Source organism: Pongo pygmaeus, chromosome 1 (assembly GCF_028885625.2).
Source record: "Pongo pygmaeus isolate AG05252 chromosome 1, NHGRI_mPonPyg2-v2.0_pri, whole genome shotgun sequence".
Lineage (NCBI taxonomy): Eukaryota > Metazoa > Chordata > Mammalia > Primates > Hominidae > Pongo > Pongo pygmaeus.
The window spans coordinates 204,385,724-204,401,263 of NC_072373.2; the positions used below are offsets into that span (position 1 = coordinate 204,385,724).

At 45.5% G+C, this 15,540-nt stretch overlaps 1 protein-coding gene and 1 long non-coding RNA gene across 8 annotated transcripts in view; one reads left to right on the forward strand and one right to left on the reverse strand.

Annotated features, from left to right (window-relative positions):
* DHDDS (dehydrodolichyl diphosphate synthase subunit) overlaps positions 1-15,540 on the reverse strand; it is a 38,767-nt gene continuing 23,227 nt past the window's right edge. For 2 of the 6 annotated variants that reach the window (XM_054499080.2, XM_054499074.2), the window contains exons 7-9: positions 13,356-13,470; positions 11,124-11,231; positions 1-2,415 (exon numbers count right to left, since the gene is read on the reverse strand). In XM_054499080.2, the coding sequence (XP_054355055.1) occupies positions 2,176-2,415; positions 11,124-11,231; positions 13,356-13,470 (463 nt within the window). In that variant the 3' untranslated portion in view covers positions 1-2,175. Of the gene's footprint in view, positions 2,416-6,888; positions 7,247-11,123; positions 11,232-13,355; positions 13,471-15,540 lie in introns of those variants that run through there. The other 4 variants (XM_054499093.2, XM_054499085.2, XM_054499098.2 and 1 more) reach the window with 2 other exon arrangements.
* LOC129042804 (uncharacterized) overlaps positions 2,411-15,540 on the forward strand; it is a 25,774-nt gene continuing 12,644 nt past the window's right edge. For both annotated transcript variants that reach the window (XR_010124968.1, XR_008504209.2), the window contains exons 1-2: positions 2,411-4,265; positions 7,831-7,888. This is a non-coding gene — a long non-coding RNA (uncharacterized LOC129042804). The remainder of the gene's footprint in view (positions 4,266-7,830; positions 7,889-15,540) is intronic.

The window sequence follows — 15,540 nt, forward strand, 5'->3', positions numbered from 1 at the left end:
TTTTACATCTGAGAATCTTTAAAAATTCTATTTGAGACCCAGAACACAATACGATAGATGTCCTCAGATGGGGGCTTGGCTCACAGGTGGAAGGACACTAAATTGGTCCCATCTGATTTCTTGAGGCAAGGGTTGAACCTGGCTTCTACAAATCATACCTGTCCAAAGCAACCACGAGTTCTATTTTGCAGCCCTTGCTGCTGGGCGACGACGACGACCTCTCTGCCTCTTCTTTCCACCCCTACATCGCCTCCTGGGGCAGCTTCTCCCTACTCCACCCTGTGTACCTTTCCCAGAATACAGAACCTCAGGCCAAAGAGAGATGCCAGCCCCATTAATCACCTCTACTGTACCCCAGTCATATTACGGAAAGTCAGACCCAGGAGACAGGACTCAACAGCCACGCTCATAGGGCAGATTCCGTTTGCTGCCTCCAGCCCCTCATTCCCGCCTTAATTGTAGGGCTCTGCATTATAGCCGCATAATTCATGCCTCCCTAATTATGGCTGTCAACAGCCCCATTGTAAAGCTGGAAAATGTACAGCACCTGCTCTCCAGGAACCCTGTGCCAGGGATTGGTAGAGGGGAGTGCCAGGTGTGGATGGGGGCTTTGCCAAAGGGTTCACTGATTGGCTTCTCAATCGCCGTGTCTGGCGTTTATGCTTGATTCTGGGAGCATGGACAATAGCCAAGAAGTCTCTTGCCGCCAGGTATCCCGGGACAGAAAGGGGAAGAGGGGGGTGGGGCATAGGAAAGTTAGGGGTTTCCTGTGTGCTCTTGCTACAGCTTGCAAGATTTCACCTCTCCCCTAGAGGGAGCTGCTAGGGAAACAGCTTGCAGAAAGTAAAATGGGAAGTCTGGCACGGTTGCTCATGCCTGTAATCCCAGCACTTTGGGAGGGTGAGGCCGGCGGATCACCTGAGGTCAGGAGTTCGAGACCAGCCAGGACAGGGTGAGATGCTGTCTCAAAAAAAAAAAAAAAAAAAAAAAGTAAAATGGACTTTACTAAAGAGAGTAGCATTTGGTTGGTGTTGCTGGCTGCTACTTGCCGGTGTGGGGCACCTGAAATAGAGTTGCTCAGGCAGACAGCTCTTCAAAGGCACTAATCCTCTCAGCAGCTCTGCAGCAAGTCCTGGCAGAGGGAGGTAAGGGAAAGGACACAGCTTTGACCCTCACAAGCAGAGGACCTAGAACAAGCTTTGCCATGCCAAGAATAAATCATCTAGGGGCCTACTTAGGGAGCCAGGTCAAAAAGCTGAGAGAAACCTCGAAGAGTGGAGTGGGAATCAGAGTTTGAGATGGTGAGGGCAGGGAGCAGAGTCAGTTGGAAGAAGTGTTTGGTTCTGCTCAGTCCTGTTGTGTTACAGGGGAGAAGGCCTGTGCTGGATTCGATTCACCAGGGCCTGCAGGCCCTTCTGTTACCCTGTACCATGGAGGGGGCCAGTCTCACTTGGGAGTGGAGCCTGGCCCCATGCCCTGCAAGAGGAGGAGAAAAGCTTGTGTGGGCTGAGTCGACAATAGGTAATTGGATTGTAATCGCCCGCCTGGCTTCTGTGCACCATTGCGGGTGCTGAGGCTTTCAGTGAGCAATCAGTACTGCGTGGTGGGAGAGGGTAGAGATTCAATAGCAAATCCCAGGTGGAGAGCCAAGGGGGAGGAGCAGCAGATGGGCAAATTTTCTGTCTCTCCCGCCCCTTTTTTCCTTACCCAAATAACTGGCTGCCTATTAGTTATTTACTAGCAGATCCAAGGTAGAGCCAAATCTTTTGTGGAAGCTGGGTGGAAGGCTAAAATGGATGGGTAAAGAGCTAGGGTTTTGGGGAGAACTCTTCCCTGAAATTCTGTGTGTTGAAGGATGTGCTGGTGGAAAAAGAAAGTGCATCTAAGAGACAGGCAGCTGAAGAGTTGTGGCCCTTTGCTCTCCAAACCCTATTGGTGACCAGACCTAGGTTTAGTGTACTCGTGGGAGACTTTCACCCTCAATCCTCCTCAGGAGCCTGTCCCTGGCAGCCCAAAGGTATCTATGGCCAGCAGACCTGGCCTGGGGGGCTCCCCAGCCAAGCAAAGGGAACACAATTCATTATCAGGAAAGGAGGTGCCTTTCACCAAGAAAAGGAAGGGGAGTGGAGCCCTGGAGGCAGAGGGCAGGGCAAAGTGGCAGGTGGCCAGCCTCACTCAGGCTGATGCAGTGCCCAGACGGGCCAGCCAGTCAGCTCGCTTGAGTTCCAAGGCCTGCAGGAAGCCTTGGACTCGCTCTTCCCGTCTGGCCGAGAGTTTGTGCAAGCGTGTCCTTCGGAGCTGGGCGTCCCCACTGGCTTGGAGCCCCTCTCGCAGCAGCTGCTCTGTCACTGTAGCCTGGTCCCTCTCCAGCTGCTGCCTCTTCCGCTCCTCTGCATACATGTCTCGGGCCTTCTGCTAGAGAAAAGTGGGGATTGGGGTGGGGAGATCATTTTTAGGAGTGGGTGAAACTGGGATGGAGGAGGTACGGGGTGGGGCACAGGGTGGACCAAGTGAAGTGGAACGGTGGAAAGTAGGTACCAGATTTGGAAAAGCTTGGGAGTAGGTATGCAGTGGGTGGTGCTCATGTTGTACAGGCAGGGCAGTGGCAGTTCTGGGTCCATCTTGGTTTGTTTTGTGTGGAAGTGTCTGTACTTCTTAAAGTTTTTCTCATGCACTTGGAAGGGAACCAAGCAAATGTGGGTCTGACTTCTGATTCCCCCATCAACTGGCTTTGTGGCTTTGGGCAAATCCTGTCCTAACCTCATTTCTTCATCTGTAAAGTGGGGGTTGTGCCTACCTTGAAGAGTGGTTTTAAGGATTAGAGATAACATATGCAAAATCCTCTCTAGGATATTAGCAGGCTCTTAGAAACAGCAATTTTACAAGTTGTTATTGTCTATTCTCTGCTGCAAGAAAGGTCCTATTCTTGTCAGGGACATGTCCCTTGGGTCACTTCCTTTGATCTCCCCAGGTTTTCTTCTGAGGGTACCATCCTCCCAACTCCCTAGGCTATTTTTCAGAGCTCCAGACTTGCCTCCTGTATGAAGACCAGCCTGATCCTTCCAGCAAATGACCCTCCTATGAACATTCTGAGAAGCAGGTTCAACTCTCTTAAGCCACTTATTGCATTCTGCATAGTAGAATAAGTGTTAGTGTTCATAGTCCACTCCTTCTGTTAGAAAATAAGCCCTTGGAAGTTTGAGAGCCTCCAGGCCTCTTGGAACCAGCTCTGACACCAGGTGGTGATCATACTCCCTGGCAGCAGTTATCATCCCAAGTACTAGAGGGCAGAGACTGGGCTTCTTCCTCTCCAGCACTTGGGGTGCCCTGTACATGTGAAACACTCAACTGACTGACCACGTGATCCCAGGAGAGCAGTGAGGATGCTCCTGATATAGAAGAGCAGAAAATCCCTTTGGAGCAGAACCAAGGCTTTCCTGTGCCTCACTGATCCTCTCTGTTCCTGCCAGTCTAACTGACCTGCAAAGCCTTTGCACCAGAGCTCCTCCTGCCAAACCTATTCCGTGTGTGAGAAACTCTATTTTCCTATGGTATCCTATACCCTGATGACCCTTCCCACATTCTACCTTGTATTACGGTAAACTTGTGTACATGTTTTTGTCCTAATCAGCCTGTAAGCACCTTGACTGCTCTGTCTTCATGGTTTAAAGAATATCTTACATGTGCACAACCACTTCATCTGTTGCCTCACTTGACCCTCACAATGGAGCTGTGAGGGAGGTACTTTCTGCTGGAGACAGACATGGAGCAGGGAACTGATTTGCTGTCTCTCAGCAATAAAGGTTTACTGCATGAATAAGGATGACAAATGAGAATTCTGGACTATCCCCCCCCCCGGGCTCCTGAATAATCCCAGGCATTCAAGGGTACTTCTCTTCTGCTATTACAATGAATTACATGTGGAGCTATGAAGACTTCGGGCTTGAACAGTTGCCGCTAGAGCTCTCCATCTTGCTGGAAGGGCTTCTTCCAGGCCTTGGTCAGGAGGCTCCCTGGGTGCTACATACAGGATTTTTTTGAGGATATGGAGATGCGCAGGACACAATCCCAGCAATCCAGGTGCTTACAGGCTGATTATACAGCCATACACACAGAGTGCCACGACGCAAAATAGGATATGGTAAGGGTCATGCAAGTTCAGAGGAGAAAGCAAGTGTGGCTGATAAACATCACGGAGCAGTGACCTTCATGGACAGACAGAATTTGAGCTGGCCCTTTAACCAATGAGGAGGATTCAAACAGAGGTGAGGTGTGTGGGGGGCAGGGAGAATATTCCGGCAGTGGGAGTAATAAGCAAAGATGCATGGAACCGAACAGCCTGTTGAGGCCAGAGTAAGTCCACCTGGAGCACTGGGGTTGAGAAGTTCCTGTCTAAGGCCTCCCTCACCTCTCTAAGGCTATTTCTTACTCTGCAAAACTGGGATAAGAGTACCCACCTCACTGGGTTGTTTGAGGAAAAATGAGATAATGAATTTTCAGCCTACTGCTTGACTATTAACTGTTAGCTGTTCTAGCACTACCACTTGTGGACTGGGCTAAGTAGTCTAAGTTTCTGGCAGAACAGAAAGGATGGGGGACACTCAGCAACAGAGGGAGGAAATACAGAGCTAGCTAAAGCCACTTCATGAGGCGCAAGCTTCTTCCAGATGGCATCAGAGTGCATGCCAGCAATGGGGGCTGTAGCCCAGGCAGAGCCTGGCCCCTGTCTGCCAGGAATTAGCAGTTCATTGTTCAGATAGCAGAGTTGGGAGGGTGTCTGCTCGTCATTTTACAGAAAATGACAGCAAGGCTGAGATGGCTGAAGTTCCCTTGGCTTCTCCACTAAGGTAACTTCTTGAGAGGACAATGTGAAGTGTATCTCGTGCCTGTGTATAAGCTGTACTTTCTAGGGGTGGAAAGACTGGTGGCCTGTATCTGGATACCTGTCTATCCAGCTTCCACATGGTCTGGATCTACCCTGTCAATCTCAGAGGTGTTTCCAGTTCTTCTCAAGTACTTACCCTTGGGAAATCCAAGCTAACAGAAGTCCTAGAGGTCAATTTTCTCTCCCTGACCATTTGTCTACTCTCCTTGTATAATGACCAATCAGGGTAAGTGAGGGTGTTAATTCTTTCCTTAGAGACTTTTTGTACAGACCTTATCCAACCTTGGTGCAAGGGCTCCAAGAAGCTCACTTTGAGAAATGTGGTTCTAACCTATGAATCTAAATTCCTCCTGGGCATTATCCCTCTCTGCTCTTACTCTCTCCTTGGTAGAATCAGAGAACAAGATGTAATAGTCCCTCCAGTACTTAAATATAAAAGTCCTCTACCACTCTGTTGGCACCTGGAGAGAGGCTGCAGGTCCTTGGCTTCAAAACATTAGCCAATGAAAAGTCCTTCCCCAAGCTGCAACCAGCCAGCCCAGGTCAGCAGCATGAGGAATGCATTTCTGAGGGCTGCCCTCAGGCAGAGAAGGACACCTCCTACCAGAAAAATGATGTTCTGAAGCACCCTCAGAGTCTCCTTGCCTGGGGAGTTGTACTGGGGACAGCATGTGCAGGGTGCTTTTCCAGAGACAGGAGTCTGAGGGGAGGCCAAGAGACACACATCTGGGGAACAATATTGGCCACCATTCTTGGAAAATGAACTCTGTTCCAGGCACTGCACTCAGCACTTGACATGTGTTAGCTTACTGAATCCCTATCACAAACCTGCAAGGTAGGCATTACTATAAACGCTACTTCTCTCATTTTACAGGTGAGGAAAATGATACTCTGAGGGGTTAAGTAACTGTACAGTCATATAGCTATGTAGGCAGTGCCAATATTCAAAGTCATGAATGTCTGAGACATTAACTCAAGCTTTTAGGCTAAGGTGGGAGGCTCGCTTGAGCCCAGGTGCTCAAGACCAGCCTGGGCAACATGGCGAGACCCCATTTCCACATGCATACATATATAACTCAAGCTTTTATCCTGAGAAGAAGATAGTGACAACCTGAAGAGCACAAGAAATATAATGTTCAATCCAGCCTGTTTAAATTGTGACAAATGTACTACAGGAAGCTTCGTGGGAACATGTGTCTTCTCCCTCTGTAATATCATCCTTGGAGATGAGGTGAACACTTTTTACTCATCTCCATCAATGACCTCTCAAGGACCTACCATCCATGCAACTTGTGATTGAGGATCAGCTGCTCTGCACTGCCGCACACCCCCTCCCTGGCCTGATTCTCTATTTGTCCCTGCCTCCTTGCTGACAAGTTCTACTGCATCATAGTCAAGATCTCCCTTTGCCAGCCTTTAAGACGGGCTAGGTGACCACCTGGAGACTGTCATGGTCCATTCAGATACCAAGGTCTGGCTCCCCACAACTTGTAGCCAAGTCCCTGCTTCCCTTACGATCCACCCGCTGCCTTCCTCCCAGTAAGCTACTCTAGGTCCAGAGCCTAGCCCCTTGCCCTGGCTTCCTGCAGAGAATAGGGACACATTGGGCAGGGCCTAGAGACAGAGCAGCTCAGATTTTAAAATGGGAATTTGGGTGATGGGGCAAAAGCACAGACATACAGGTAGGAAACTGGAGGGCATGGAACAAGTAACTGGGAAGAGTCCAGTTTGGCAATGATACAGGGTCTGTAAAAGGGAGACATGAGAAAAGCCTGGAAAGACCTCTCTGGTCTGAGAACAAACTGGTGAGGATGCTGTTAGTCTGGATTCTCCCCTTAATGCATCTGCCAAGGTGATATGATTTCTAGAAACAGAGCTTTGAAGCCTCTGGGGTAGAGAAAGCCTGGCCAGGACCTCCAAGGGCTCCTGCTGGAGAAGGCTTCAAGATAATCAGTATCTCTATTATAACTTTGGATTCCTTGCTCTAAAAACAGAGGCAATAATAATAGTATCTGCCTTAAAGCAGTTCATAGAATTTACTGAAAGGATGCCTGACATGTGATAAGAGCTCAATAAAAGTTTGCAAATATAGGTCGGGCACAGTGGCTTATGCCTGTAATCCTAGCACTTTCGGAGGCCAAGGCGGGTGGATCACCTGAGGTCAGGATTTTGAGACCAGCCTGGCCAACATGGTGAAACCCTGTCTCTACTAAAAACCCAAAAATTAGTTGAGTGTGGTGGCACGTGACTGTAGTCCCAGCTACATGGGAGGCTGAGGCAGAATTGCTTGAATCCGGGAGGCAGAGGTTGCAGTGAGCCGAGATCATGCCACTGTGCTCCAGCGACAGAGCGAGATTCCGTCTCAAAAAAAAAAAAAAAAAAAAAAGTTTGCAAATATGATCCATAGGTAAAAATGGAACACATAATAGTTGACCTCAAACACCTTCCACCCCATCCCAGGAAACAGCAGAACTACACAACCAATTGCTATGGCCACAACCTAAGTGTCTTGGTTCCTAATAACATTATTATTTGTACTTATTTGTTTTAGCTTACAAGAAACAAGAGTTTCAGGCCGGGCGCGGTGGTTCACACCTGTAATCCCAGCACTTTGGGAGGCCGAGGCGGGCAGATCACCTGAGGTCGGGGGTTTGAGACCAGCCTGACCAACATGGAGAAACCCCATCTCTACTAAAAATATAAAATTAGCCGGGTGTGATGGCGCATGCCTGTAATTCCAGCCACTTGGGAGGCTGAGGCAGGAGAATCGCTTGAACCTGGGAGGCGGAGGTTGCAGTGAGCCGAGATCATGCCATTGCACTCCAGCCTGGGCAACAAGAGCGAAACTCCATTTCAAAAAAAAAGAAACAAGAGTTTCATAATTACATTATCAACATTGCCACTAACAATAAACCTCTTAAGTAATGTTTAATTTTGTGTTGCAGTTTGTATTATCCTGAGAAGAAATTCCACTAAAGATGAATAGCAGAGAACTGTGTTCAGGTAAGCTGAATTAATTCCTTTCTCTGGGGAGTTATGTTATCACCTTGATATAGTTAGTTTCACTTGTTTCTATTTCAACGTTTGTTTTTATCCTCTCTTCATTCACTCCTCCTCTTCCCTACTGCCACCACCCTACCTCCAGGCACATCCTCTTTCACCTGGACTACTGCAGGAGTTCTGTCTCTTGGCTTTAACTCCAGCCCCTTGAAAATTCTGAATGATTTTTACAAAATGCAACTCAGATCCCATCATCCCCTGATTAAAGTCCTTCAGCTTTGTTACCATGACCTACAAGGCTCTATATGAGCCAAGGTCTGACTCTAGCCTCATTTCATGCCCTTCTCCCTTGGCACGTTGACCTCTTTTTTGTTCTTCCAAGACCCAAACTTTAACCTCAGTCTCTTTGCATTCTCTTCATTACTTTCTAGCACATCACTCTGTATTCTTCACTGCCTTATTACAATCGGAACTTATATATTTGTTTACTTGTTTATTTCTGTCTCCTCAAGAATACAAGTTCCACAAAGGTAGAGATCTTGTCCCTCTGGCTACCTATTGACTCTCCTGTGCCTAATACAGTGCCTGATTCATACTACTCAATAAATACTTATGGAATGAATGAAACTTGAGTTAACTCCTCTGACAACCATATGCAAAGTATCTGAGAAATGTGAAATTACTATAAAAGACTTCTGAGCAGCCCAATTAGAGATAAAAACACAAAAACTCATGCACCAAGCTTCTCTGGGCTTCATGCAGAGCCAGTTCACTCTCATTTTATATACATAATTCCAACAAGCTTGACTAACTGGTTTCCTTGTCTATAGCTGATTTAAAACAGTAAATACTATGGAAGAGGAGAGATACTGTCAAAATTAACTGTTGACAGCAGTAGGAAATGAAAGAGGGAGGACACAGAAAAATATACATGAAACCTCAAACCCAGGTATTCTGGGACCATCTAACTTAGAGCAAACAGCCCTACCCCTCAAGGATATTGTTGTACAATGAAGTGTTTAAAGATGATAATTACTATTATCATAATCATTAGAATATGACGGCCAGGCATGGTGGCTCATGTCTATAATCCTAGCACTTGGGGAGGCCAAAGCAGGAGGATCACTTGAGCTTAAGAGTTCAAGACCAGCCTGGGCAACATAGTGAGAACTTATCTCTACAAAAAATACAAAAATCAGCCAGGCATGGTGGTATGTGTCCATAGTTCTAGCTACTCGGGAGGCTGAAGTAAGCCAAAGTTGCACAACTGCACTCCAGCCTGGGCAACAGAGTGAGACCCTGTTTCTAAAAAAAAAAAAAAAAATAGCATGTGATTATCAAATCATCATCATTATTAGCAAGTGCCTGGTATATAGATTTCAATGAATTATGTACAAGATACATTTTAGAAATTTTTCCATCAAAAAAGGGTAAAGTTTTAGGTTTTAGAGGGAGCTTTGGTCATATGGAAAAATCTGATATTCATTCCCCATTGACAGTGGATAACTGTGCCTTTGCTGTTTTTCTTTTCACTAATTCTAAACTTCTTTCAATTTCCTCATATTCTGAGACTAAGTAATTAAATACATGATCAAGTCTTGTGATTTGATTTACTTATACCAAGAGTTATGGACTTGGGATTCAGGGGCAGATTTCAGCAGTTATGTGAACCCCCTTAAAGTATTCTATGTGTGGCTGGGCTTGGTGGCTCATGCCTGTAATCCCATCACTTTGGGAAGCCAAGGCGGGCGGATCACCTGAGGTAAGGAGTTCAAGACCAGCCTGACCAACATGGAGAAACCCCATCTCTACTAAAAATACAAAATTAGTTGGGAGCGGTGGCGCATGCCTGTAATCCCAGTTACTCGGGAGGGTGAGGCAGGAGAATCACTTGAACTCGGGAGGCGGAGGTTGCGGTGAGCTGAGATTGCGCCATTGCACTCCAGCCTGGGCTGCAAAAGTGAAACTCCGTCTCGAAAAAAAAAAAAAAGTATTCTATATGTTTCCATGATAAGTTTACAATTCTATGCAAAATTCCACATTTGAGTGATCTGCAATTTTCTGTCTGTGGCTTTCATTAGATTATCCAAAGGGACCCCAATACCAAGGAGATTAAGAATCCCTGACTCACATCATTATTTCCTCCTGGCATTACCTCTCCAGACTGAAGAAGCAGCACCAGCTTTGATTTTAAAATTCAGGCTCCTTAGGCCAGACGTGGTGGCTCACGCCTGTAATCTCAGCACTTTGGGAGGCCAAGGTGGGCAGATCACCTGAGGTCAGGAGTTCAAGACCAGCCTGGCCAACATGGTGAAACACTGTCTCTACTGAAAATACAAAAATTAGCCAGACATGGTGGCGCGTGCCTGTAATCCCAGCTAGTTGGGAGGCTGAGACAGAAGAATCATTCAAACCCAGGAGGGGGAGGTTGCAGTGAGCCCAGATCGCACCACTGCACTCCGGCCTGGGCAACAAGAGCAAAACCCCATCTCAAAATAAATAAATAAATAAAGATAAAATTCAGGTTCCTTGGGACAGTTACTTAAGTCTCTCTGCCCCTCTGGTTCCATATATGAAAAATGAGGACACCAAAACTGCTGGGTTGTTAGGTTAAATAAGAAAACTTACATGAAATCACCTAAGTGCCCTCGTAGATCCTCATATGTTAGCTACCACTACCATTATTATAAAGAGACCTAATCATATACAGGTGACTGCTAATAAAACCTGTTTCAAGATTTGGTGATGAAAACTGAAAGTCAAACTTCAAGTCTTGACACAACATAGTTTTACACAATGAAAAGACAATGCTATTTAGTTCTTAATCCCTACTGCTACAATCTTTTATTAGGGTAATACTTTAAAGGAATAATGGCCAGTTTCTCTGAGAAGCCTTTTCTTCCTGAGTCTTTAAAAGATAAAAGACCTGTAGCTCAAATCCTATTCCTACCTCTTACTGATTATGTGTCCTTAACTAAATCATTTCTATTTGCTTACTTACATAAGGGAGGGGCTAATAAGACTTCCCTCATTGGGTTCTTGGGAACATTAAATGAGTCGCAGCATGTAAAATGTTCGCAGTGCCTGACAAGTAGTAGATACTCAGTAGGTGGTAGCTACTATCATCATTATCATCATCTTATTAGGAAGTGCCTGGTGTATAGTAAGGTGGTTGTCAATCAATGCTAATCTTTTCTTCCATCCCATCCCGTCTGGCCAGCCCTGAACTCTTTCTTACCTGAAGCACGCTATGGTTCATCTGGAACTGCAGGATGGCCTCGAAGAGGTTCCAAAATGTATACTCTGGCCACAGAACGGGTTGGAACACCAGGCAGGAGTGAGAGGTCTGGGAAAGGTAGGGAGGAGAGTATGATTTAGTAACATGTTGCTGGGCCGCATCTCTGGTCAGTCCTCCAAGGAAAAAGCAGGCTAAGCAGGACCCAGAAGCCCAGAGATGAGAATGTTACAGGCATCCTGAGCTGTAGCTGCAGCTGCTGCTGGCCCTGATTCATTCACTAGTAGGAGGAGGAGTCACTTGAGGCAGCCAGATCACCTGCCTGTGGCAAAGCAGAACTAAAACGAGACTAGATCAACATTTCCACCAGGATTTTTCTAAGAGCCAATTTTAGGACTATGAAATAACATCTGGATTATGTTATTGGCTCTTGGCCCTTAGAGGGCATCTGGAAGATATACTGTCTGATAAAGGTCAGCAATGAACAAATGGTAGCTGCCACTGTTATTTTTAAGTACCAGCAGCAGGGCACAGTGGTTGAGAGCGTGGGCTCTGGAGCCAGACTGCCTGGCTTTGAATTTTGGCTCCAACCATTTACCATTTATTTGAGCAGGCGTAATTTCACCTGGGCCTGAGATTCCTCAAATGTAAAACTGGATAATAGGAATACCTAATTTTCAGGGTACTGTTTAGATTAAATGAGATAACATATGTATAGCAAAGAGCCAGGTGTACTTTAATAATAATCACTGATGAAGAATCCCCTTTGGAACACTCTCGACAGCCACTGCCTGATATCTCTAGTGGTGAGGAATTCAGTACCTCATGGGGGATAACTAGTTGTCAGATAGCCTGTTTGGCTTTTTATGCTAAACCAATGTCATCTTCCCTACAACTTCTACCAAGGTCCCAGGTATTTTTTCTGGAACAAGTTTGTTTCTTCTTCAAAGTGACATTCTTTCAGGTATTTCAAGGCTAAATTAGAGCTGCCTGTTATCAGTTCCCAAGGTTGTAACGACTTGTTCAGAGTTTGTCTTTGCTAGCAAACTATAAGTTTCAAGACAGTAGGCATCATTTCTGACTCGGTCACTGCTATATTTCCAGCATAAAGAAGGAACTCAACACTTTTTTCCAAGGGAATACATTGTCACTTACTTCCCTTTTGCAGACCACTATCCTTTCCTCATTTTTTTGTAAGACATGAGATTCCTTGCTTTCCAGTTTGGCCTCTTCCAGTAAGTCCTCAAGTTTGTCAGTGTAACTAATCTGTACACTGAGTAACTGACTCTGTAGTCTCTTAAAATTCAGCCAATCAGTAAACTTCTCAAACGTGATCTGAGCAGCACGGTGGGCCACAGAACCAATAGGTGCACATTGTACTTCTTTCTTTTTTTTTTTTTTTGAGACAGAGTCTCACTCTGTTGCCCAGGCTGGAGTGCAGTGGCACCATCTCGCCTCACTGCAACCTCTGCCTCCTAGGTTCAAGTGATTCTCCCACCTCAGCCACCTAAGTAGCTGGGACTACAGGCACCTGCCACCATGCCAGGCTAATTTTTGTATTTTTAGTAGAGACAGGGGTTCACCATGTTGGCTGGACTGGTCTCAAACTCCTGACCTCAAGTGATCTGCCTGCCTCAGCCTCCCAAAGTGCTAGGATTACAGGCGTGAGCCACCACGCCCCGCATTAGCTCACTTTTAAGATTGTGGTCCATTAAAATTTCTGGAGCTTTATCATGTGAGCTGCTTCCAAATGGAGTCTCTCTCAGAACAAGGACTTCCCCTAGTTATGTGCTATCCAGGGACCAAGTTAACAGGGGATGGAGACTTGAGTGTTTGCATATTGTTTACCATGCTTGCATAGGTATGGCCCTTTATCCTGAAGGGGAGGGACTAGTAACTGCAAGGCAAGCTTCCAACCCAGAGGGGCTAGGGTCCCTGGCAGGTTACCAAGGCAAGAGCTTATGCTCAGGGATGCAAGACAGAAGTCCCATTCCTTGAAAAGGGGCACAATGAAATTTTCACTACAGTTGGATTCGCAAAGCCGGTGACAGATGAGGAATGGACATCAAATATCATCAGACACAGCCTAGAGATGCTTCTCCAGATTTTAGCTTTCCCCAGAAATACTCTGGCCCCAGCCTGTTTGGGAGTGGGGATGGACCACTCTAATCCATTCTGTGGATACGGTTGGTTTTCCCCATGACACAAACATAATAGTACTTGGAAATGACCTACCTGCCATAGCAAGAAGTCACTCAGCCGCACTTCTCCAGAAGTCCGTATCAAGATGTCAGGATGAGGAGAGCGGTTGGTATAGAGGCACTTATCAAGCAGAGACTCAGAGATATCACTAAGATGAGCAAGAAGAGACAAAGAGAGGCACACATCCTATAGTATTCTCTTTCTGTAGTATTCTCATGGTGAATTTCCATATATAGGCTTCTCAGTTTATACAATACCATCAAATACACTAGCCAGTACTACACAGAAGGCCCTCAACAAATGTTTGCTAAATTAATGAATGAATTTAAATCTTCACAACTACGTAAGGTATTTTATTTTTTTTTTAGAGAATATAATGTAAAATTATTTCTTTTCTCTTTTTTATTTTTTGCCTTTTTCGACATGTTCTGATACATAAGGTATTTATTTTTTTGAGATATCGAGTCTCACACTGTTCCCCAGGCTGGAGTGCAGTGGCACGATTTCAGCTCACTGCAAACTCTGCCTCCCAGGTTCATGCCATTCTGCCTCAGCCTCCCGAGTAGCTGGGACTATAGGTGCCTGCCACCACACCCGGCTAATTTTTTTTTTTTTTTTTGTATTTTTAGTAGAGACAGGGTTTCACCATGTTAGCCAGGATGGGCTCGATCTCCTGAACTTGTGATCCGCCCGGCTCGGCCTCCAAAAGTGCTGGGATTATAGGCGTGAGCCACCATGCTCAGCAGACACATAAGGTATTTCTATCCTCATTTTACAGATAAGGAAAGTGAGGCTCAAAGATGAATAATTTGCTGAAAGTCATTTAGCCTCAGGCCTAAAACCAGATGCACCCACAAAAATATCTGTTGTCTTTTGCTATAAACATCTTGTTTTTTAAAATACATACATACATCCTATGGCCCAGTATTTGATGAAATACTATGCAACTGCATTCTAAAAATAAAGATACATCTAAATGCACTGATTTGGAAAGATGTCCAAAATCTAATGTTAAATGTAAAAGGCAAGTTTCAGAGAATATATAGTATAAAACACACACACATTCAAACATTCACACGTGCATATAAGTATACATAAACAAAGAACAGAGTCTAAAAAGATACATCATACTATTAACAGTGGATTGGATAAGAAGTAAGGAAGAAAAGACTATTTCTTTTTACTTTATGTACTTCTGTTATTGTTTGAATTTATGTAAATAACTTTTTTTGGCCAGGCATGGTGACTCATGCCTGTAATCCCAGTACTTTGGGAGGCTGAGGCAGGCAGATCACCTGCGATCAGGAGTTCGAGACCAGCCTGGCCAACAAGGTGAAACCCCATCTCTACCAAAAGTACAAAAATTAGCTGGGTGTGGTGGCGCATACCTGTAGTCCCAGCTACTTGGGAGGCTGAGGCAGGAGAATCGCTTGAACCCAGGAGGCAGAGGTTACAGTAAGCCCAGATTATGCCACTGAACTCCAGCCTGAGTGACAGAGTGAGGCTCCGTCTCAAAACAAAAAACACACAAAACATATTTTATTTTTTTTTCCAGACAGGGTCTCCCTCTGTTGCCCAGACTGGAGTGCAGTGGTGTGATCTCAGCTCACTGCAACCTCCACCTTCCATGCTCAAGCAATCCTCCTACCTCAGCTTCCCAAGTAGCTAGGACCACAGGTGTGCAACACCATGCTCAGCTAATTTATTTTTAAAACCTTATTTAAGTAATATGGACCCTGAAACATTGCAAAAATTCCACATTACACCAGATTTTAAATAAACAGCAATATGATCAGTTCTCCTGTGTTTGATAAGAGCTACTTTCCCAAGCACACAGATGGTCAGAAAGGAGATAGAATTGAAGAAAACTGGTGAGTGGAAGCATTTATCTGAAGTAAAATTATCCTGTCCACAGAAAGAGGGTATTTGCATGGCTGGTGTCTGTTGGCTCCAAGAATGCTGTTTACCTGTCCTACCAACTACCCAGAAGCAGAATTCAGAATGTCCAGGTAGTTAAGAGTTACATCTTGGAAAGGGTCCAGAAGACAAAAATTTCTTGGTGGGAACATGATTCTGGATGCATGGTCAGGAAAGCAGAAAGATCTGGGCTGAGTGTTCAAAACCAGACTCTACACTTACTAGTTGTGTGTCTTTAGGCAAGTTATCTTTTTTTTTGGAGATGGAGTCTTGCTCTGTCACCCAGGCTGGAGTGCAGTGG